Source organism: Cinclus cinclus, chromosome 4 (assembly GCF_963662255.1).
Source record: "Cinclus cinclus chromosome 4, bCinCin1.1, whole genome shotgun sequence".
NCBI classification, from domain to species: Eukaryota; Metazoa; Chordata; class Aves; order Passeriformes; family Cinclidae; genus Cinclus; species Cinclus cinclus.
This window is the reverse complement of record NC_085049.1, coordinates 45,608,409-45,616,470: the sequence shown is the minus strand read 5'-3', so window position 1 is coordinate 45,616,470 and position 8,062 is coordinate 45,608,409. Positions and strand designations below refer to the sequence as shown.

The window sequence follows — 8,062 nt, the reverse complement described above, 5'->3', positions numbered from 1 at the left end:
TGGAATGAAGAAGCAGCGATCAGTTCTAATCCAAGCTTCTCCCAAGTGACGAAGTCTTGAAGCATCTTTCTATCATCTGACATGGTACCCACCCATCTTTCTAATAATTATTTGCTATTATAGAGAGGGGATCTGAAACGAAAGTTAACCAAAGTTTTTGGCCGTGGAATCTTTACCGTTGAAAAGAGTATCAAATTCTCATAAATTTACTTGTCAGCAGCAAAAAGACTCTTCAAGTGTCTTAACCACTGTACAGCTCGATAGTTTTAATACTTCAATTTTTTTTCCATTTTTCATTGTTGAAGAAATAATTTCACAATCTCAAATCAAAGTCAACACTGCAGTGAGGAGAGCTTTTCTACTTTATTACAAAGAGAAGAAGCCTTTATGTGGTCAGAAAATACAAGATTGATCTTTTTTTTTCTCTTCCTATGAAACGCTGCTGTTCAAACAGCCAGAGTGAATTGTCTCAGTTCACTTCTTTAAGTCCCATCACATTCACTTGGGTATGGATGTCCTTGGCTGCTGAAAATCTGGCCCTTTAGTGCACAGGGCGACAAAGTAGTCCCCTGACCAGCAGTTCCAGAATGTCCCGTTTTCATATATTGCATCCATGCACACCTCCTAAAAATGAGGTACAGCAGGGCAAACATTTTCCAAAATAGATGTCATATATATAATATATACACATTCGTACATACATACCTTTATTCATGTGATGTCCAAAAATTTAAAAAAAATGTACACATTTATTACAAAATCGTAACAAAGACTGGACAGTGTTTTGCTCATTCTGGAAAGATGAAGCTCAGTAATACACAACTCTGGAAACTAACCAGAGACTGTGGCAATATCTTTCTTCTAAACAGTCAGATATTCTTGCATTAAGCTTGGCGAAAACTGCCTTTCAAAGACAGAAGGGGAAGTAAAATGAAGGAAGCAAACCTTGCTCATCTTTCCAAATGAAATACGAGAAGGATCTTCACATAAAAATGCACAAACATTTTTTATTACCAATAGTGCTACAATGAACAATGCAAATTTTGTTGTCTAATTTTTTGTCTTTTTTCTTTTTTTTTGTTTTTACATTTTGGAAAACTAAGTGGTAAACTTTTGTCAGTGTACTTGCTTGTCTTTACAGACCCAAGCTTGTCTGCTGGCAAAAAAGAAAACAAAAACAAAAAATTCAGACCCTGCTCAAACTAAAGAAAAACAATTACAAATTTAGTTGTTGGGCAGCACATAATTAGTAAGGCAGGACCTCAAATGGTGACCCTTCGCATGAGCCAATTGCCAGATCCTCAAGGAATTAAAACCAGGATGCCTGAGCCACATCAGTTCTGCAGTTATGTTGAGTATTGTGCTGAGACAGCCATACCCCAAGAAAAGGGAAGTCTTTAGAAGGCTTGCTGAGCAGGGTTGTAGTTGAAGGTTGATGGCAGATGAGGCCTTTCTTCTAATTTGTCATATTCCAGGTGGAACTCCTACAGTAAAAAAAAAAAAAAAAAAGAAACAAAAAACAAACAAACCCAAATAAAACAATGTATCATTTACCTGTCAAGACCTGGTCTACCAACTATACTTGAAAAGCACAAATACAGAGGAGATCGAGTACTAGCTTATCCTAAGGCAAAACCACATGACTTTGCTATCTTGAATTTCATATTTTAAGGAGAAAAAAGTAGTAAACTACAACAATCCTAAGCCATTACACCCACAAAACGTAGGTTCTCCTCTTCTTTTGAATGCTACATGACCTTCAGAACCCTTGCTATAATCTCAAACAATATATGCACATACACAAAACACAATCACACCATGAGCTGAATTATAAACAAAAGTTGTCTTTCAACATGGTAGGAGTATAGAGGCTTATTCTGGATGAACTGAAGTTTGGGAATATTTTTGTGTAACACTACCAGACCAAATAGCTTCATGATGCGGCAGGGGAGGTTCAGGCTGGACATCAGGGAGGTGTTCAACAAACAACTGGACTTAATCCCAAGGTCTGTTTGACATGGTGGTGATCAGTCAAAGACTGGATTTGATCTTAGAGGTCTTTTCTAATCTAAACGATTCTGTGAAAATGTCCAGGTAAAACATACTGAGACCCACTTAAGCCAGAATTTATCAAAATATTCCTCCACATTTCATCCTCATATTTAAGCCCCAGATCCATCAAACCTGAAACCTTAGACTTTTCAGACCTTTTCAGCAGTTTAACTGTGTCTCATCCCTGGTTTATCATCATTCAAGAAACAGGGTAAGCAGAAGTTTCAGAACTGTTCTTTAGGGTTACTTCTTGGTAATTCAACAACGACATTGGACATGCACAGTTAATTTATTTTATCTAACTTGGTGGAGAACCACAGCAGAACACCATCTGTATCTGCAAAGCAAACTTAGCCCACCATTTTCACACAGGGATGAAAACACACGAGTAATGAAGAGATTATTTCAGAACACTCTCTAATGTGTTTAAACAGTGTATTTCAGTACACAAGTCTGTACTAAATTAATGCAAGAACAGAAATAAAACCATGGAAATCCAACTCTCAGACCTCTCTTATTTCAAGGCAAAAGAAAGTCCATTTAGCATAGAAAGAACATTCAGCATGGTAAGGAAATAAAGTAGTGGAAAATATGAGGCATTCTGTACTCCCTTGAACTGTCCCTAGAACTGGAAAACCCTAGCAAAACATATGTGAGGTTACAGCCATCTGCACTGAAATGCTGCACATCTGCTTAATTTCTAGTTCCCAGCTCTCTACTCTAACCAAAGATTTTTTTAGGTTTTTTTTTTGGTTGGTTGGTTTTTGGGGGTTATTTATTTATTTAGGTGATGTATTTGTTTGTCTGGGCTTTTTTAGGTCATATATATGCAAGAGAATTGCTTCTGGCATTCCTAATAAAAACTGTGTGCCAGTTGGTGTATGTTCTCTTTTTGTGCAGACACACACATGCTGAGACTGAAGAGATGCTGCTCCCCCCTTGGGTAAGAAGCAAGATCAAGGGGTACAAGTCCATACACGTACTTTGGTGCCAAAGGCTGGATTAGGTTAGGTGGGTCTAAGGGGGCCTACAGGAAGGGTGGAGAGGGACTTTTTGCAAGGGCGTATAGTGCCAGGACAAGGGGGAATGGCTTTAAGTTGAAGAAGGGCAGAATTTTAGACAGGATATTAGAAATAAATTCTTTATTATGAGGGTAGTGAGGCACTGGAAAAGGCCACCCAGAGAAGTTGTGGCTACCCCATCCCTGGAAGTGTTTAAGACCAGGTTGGATGGGGCTTCGAGCAACCTGGTCTAGTGGAAGGTGTTCTTCTCCATGGTACAGGTGTTGAACTAGAGGGTCTATAATGTTCCTTCCAACCCAAACTACCCTATGATTCCATGATCTCCAGTAACTCTGCAGTCATTTTATAATGAAGAAGATACTGCTCAAGCTTTCTCTGCTTTTCATGGCTGTCAAGGTATGTGTCAAAACAGAGACAACTTTATTTCATAATAGTTTAGGAATTCTTATTACTCAGCTACTTTGCTGAATTTCCTTCTTCAGTCTATTAAGAATATAAAAGTAGAGCCTACAGTTTAAGAAAAAAAAGATATAGATTGATTTTTCTTGAAATAAGTTATTCAGCCTTCTTTACTTGTGTTAAAACCAATCCAGAACACTAAATCTACTAAATCACAACTGGTTTATATTTTTACAAGCGTAAGTCTTGAGATTTAGTTGTATCATCTAAAGTAAACTGCTGTATTTCACTGCAGCAATATTTCATACTGCACTGTAATTTAAAATAGGGACCATAAACACATAAGCTCATAATACAAAATACACTATGTCTGCAAAGCACAACACAGAGTATGTGCTGCCCTATATCTGAGCATCTACACTAGAACAAGAACCAAATTTATAAAGCACCTTGAAGAATTGAATATGCACATATGAGACAGTAATTTATAAGCAAGTATTATTGTATGCCTGCTTCAAAAAAGGACAAGTGAAACTGTTAAGCAGCAAATATTATTGCGGCCTTCTAAGGAATTTATATTCCCAGCATCCACTAATAATGTAACAGTTATAATAAGAGATTGCAATTTATCAGAATTCTTTTTGTTCCAGCTCCTTACAGGTCTAATTTCCTGAAATATTTATTAATTACTTCTGCATTTGTTAGAAAAATTTACTTGGCCATATGTGAATCTGTATCAGTCTTCCTCAGCAAAAATGTCCACTCCAGGAATTTATACCAGAGATAGTAATGATACCATGGAATGCTAAGATTACACCACATGCACCTAAGTTACTTATTGATCAAAGGTGAAAATGTCACAGAATTATTTCTAGTATGCAACATCTTTTCAATGCAACAAAAATCTCAATTTTCCCCAAAATCATTCTCCAGCTTCCTGTGATCAATGCTCAATTTGCCTGCTCAAAGTTAAACATAATTTTCAAAATAATATTCCAGTTCATTTTTTTACATTAATGGAATACACAACCCTAGAATAAAAGATATTATTGCTTTTTATGGACATTGGGAGGGGGGGGATAAATAAAGTAATCACATTCCTTGTTGCAATACCACTGCAAGAGCAAAACTTTAGAAAACTCTATCCCCCTCCTTACTAGCTATCAATTGCTTGTTAATTTTGGGGGAATTACCCTCAGCATGCAAATAAAAAGAAGAGAATCTATGTAGATCTTGTGAAAAACCATTGAAAGAACAGAAGTATTCCTATTTCTCCAGTATCTCAGGAATGCCAAACAGGAGGATGGAGTGTGTATCACTCAAGCACTGGATGATGCTGAGTTTTAGAACAGCACTCAAGATTCTGAATAGAGACAATACAGTCTTAAAAAGTAATGCTGAGCATCAAATAGCAGCTGCATACAATTACTACAGGTAGAAAAAGGAGACACTGAAAAACTTACTATCCTGATACAATGGGCACCACTTCCTCCTGGTAAAGAGAAATATTGTATGTCCACACAAGCTAAAAGCACAATTCCACTGATATGTGAAACTACATGAGGCTCATTGCACATAAAATAAAGGGAACACGTTCAGTTGACTCCGGAAAAGAAATCTATCCCTTCAAAAGGCAATTAATTCCCCTCTGACGATATCAGGCAATGATAAAAAAAGCTTTAAACAGCATCTTGGGGAACCTAAGGAAATAACACTATGCAGCAAATTAATGATTCAAGTAGAAACAAAAACTTTCCTTTTGTTTGGGTCTTTTTTTGAGGAGTGGTGCCTTTTTTTTAGAAGTTTTGGGATTACCTTGCACTTAGGAAAAACCATAAAAGCAGGGCTCACCATTAAAACTGTCAGTTACAGATTGTTGGGTTTTCCTGTGGCAGCAGAAAGGCAGCAGAGGCAAGGAATCACACTTGCAATTGAACTAAAGAACCTCCCGTATCCTTCAGGGCAACTGACACTGAACTCTATTCTCTTTAAAATGGATGTTTAAAAACACATCAACAGACATGTAACTATTTACTGCAATGTTCCATAATCTCCAGCATGCTGGAATCACATCTACTGAGTTCAAGGCTTCAAGGTCAATCTGATTTGATCTGTTGTTTTTTAGAGAAAAAAAAAAAGAGTGTGATAGAGTATCTACAGATGGTCTGACATAGAACATAACTGACAGTATTAATGGACAGAATGGGACAAATAGATTATGACAGTTGGGAAGGGAAAAAGCTATAGCTTTCTGATTTTTTAATGCCTCTTGGTCTACAGTATAGAAAACAAGCATCATGGAAATATGTCTCTGCCTTAGAAGAAGTAATTTATTTATTTTAAAGAACTCCGATTTTCCAACAACAGAGGATTGAATTCCTAAGTATGGCTAAGGAGAGATTGTACCCAAAACCCAAAAAAGCATTCCCTGAACCCATCCCACATCCATTTTAAATTCCTAAGTGATGTGTGGTAGCATCCTATTTAATTTTCTAAAGCAAAGTAATAAAATGTTTGCAAGTATAACTTCTAAAACACCAAATAATGCTTTCCAGTCATGAACTCTGTGCTATGGGAAGAGCTTTCAATTTTAACAAAACTCCTAAAAGAAATTTTATGTCCTTCTACCTCCCAAAGAAAACTGGAACTAAGAGAGACAGCTCCTTATTTTCCATAAGCAAGCCAGTGTTTCAGACAATCTTTTTCCCTCAGACATGAAAAATTAAGGTAATGAACTGAAATAACAGGAGATTAGAAAGTCTGAGATTTTTGTGAAGATTTTTTGTGTTCTACTCTCATCTTTGTAAAAATACATGGCTGACAAACCTAAAATAAGTACATAAGGGAAAAGAGATACCTTAGCTACTTTCCTCCAGTTAAGACAGTCAAAGAAATAATATGTTCCCCTCTCGTACGTATTGGTTTTCATTGTTGGCTCCATGCCGGGTGCCCTGGTGATCCATACTCTTTCTTCTTTGTGGTATCTCCAATCCCGATTAAATCTTTCGTTTGTAATAGAAACAAAAAATAATTCTTAGTTAGTTATCTGAAATTGACTTAATAAACTTGTTTTAAAGGTTTCAATCAGAACTGTACCAAAGCATTCAAATCCCAAACAAAATTTCTACAACATGGTTAAACCTGTGATTTCATACCTCTTCCATACAGTTATTACACCTCAAACTGAAACATATGAGAAACTTCAAGTCTGTTAGGTTCTAACAACAAACTCTTTTAATGAGTATTTACTGGTTTTTATTTTGTTGATGACAGCTAAGTTACACATTCAATAATGACTGGCACCTACCATTTTTTCCACAGTGCTTCATAATGCAAAATACATGAGATAGGCTTTGCTTTCAACTACACAAATGTAAAAAAACTCTGTACAAAATGACAAGGTTGGAGGAGGTATTTTAAAAGAAGATTTACAATTGAAGATTGATTAAGCCTCTTGCTTTCAACATCTAACTTGTTTGGGTGTTCTTTTTTTCTTTTTTTTTGTTTTGGTTTTTGGTTGCCTTTTTTAACATCTGCCATTTCATTATTGCAATAGATTAGCTCATACAAGACTGACAAAATAGTTTGAACCTACAGCTCTACTGCTGCTAATAGCTGTAATACATCTCCTCCATTCATGTAATAGAGATAAAACAGGAGATCTTCTCCATATCGGCCAAGTTTTATTGAAGCCAGCTGCAAAAGATTGAAGAAAACGAGGATGAAAAATCACAATAGATAAATGTTTTAAAACACACTACCCCACTTAAATAACACAAGGATACACCCAGAACTTCCATACTTCCATTCTAAGTGTGTTGAAAATTATATTTCTAATATAACAAGAGTAATAATTATTAAAACAATCAATTTTTCTTCACCTTTTATTAACCTTTCCAAGTTAAAGGATACAATAGAAAAATAGACATGCAACAAACCAGCAAGACAGAATTTTCTCCCTGTATCTGTGTATTCCCATCTACTTTATTTGAAAAAACCCAAAAAACCAACTTCTGTATGTACTTGCTGCGCTCATGCCCTATTAAGCAACACTACTAAAATTCCTTATGCTATTTTTCAATGATCCCTATAAACAGCTGAAAGAAAATATATCTCAAAAAATCCCTTTTCATGTAGAGACAGAATGCAACAGATAAATGAGAACACAATTCTGAGCTTATCTCTAGAATATCTCCATTTAATTTGCCATTTGAATTATATCACACAAAACTTCAACTCCACATGAAGGGCAAACTCTTAAAAACATATTACTCTTTTTAGCTATTCTTTTGCATGCCCATTCTCTTTTTGTAAGATATAATGAGTGCTTGATGTGTCTAATCAGCTGGTTAACACAACACTGCTTCTAGAAAGCCTGAGGACATACACAAAATGGACTGATTTTGACCATTGCCTATCTGAAAGAAAATTCAGAAAATTACTGGTAATAAATTAACAAAAAAATGCATGCACGCAGACACACATACTCACCTTATCCCTAATGTGAATGTTAGTTAAGTATTCAGATGGAACATGGAAGTCTAAAAGAGAATCGGAATTGATGCAACTATTAAGACATGTATATTGAA

General features: G+C 35.9%; 1 protein-coding gene across 1 annotated transcript in view; it reads right to left on the bottom strand.

Moving 5' to 3' along the window:
• Positions 1-349: 349 nt before the first annotated feature.
• CNOT2 (CCR4-NOT transcription complex subunit 2) overlaps positions 350-8,062 on the bottom strand; it is an 81,047-nt gene continuing 73,334 nt past the window's right edge. The window contains exons 12-15 of the mRNA XM_062492025.1: positions 7,965-8,014; positions 7,069-7,169; positions 6,331-6,475; positions 350-1,484 (exon numbers count right to left, since the gene is read on the bottom strand). Of these exons, the coding sequence (XP_062348009.1) occupies positions 1,398-1,484; positions 6,331-6,475; positions 7,069-7,169; positions 7,965-8,014 (383 nt within the window). The 3' untranslated portion in view covers positions 350-1,397. The remainder of the gene's footprint in view (positions 1,485-6,330; positions 6,476-7,068; positions 7,170-7,964; positions 8,015-8,062) is intronic.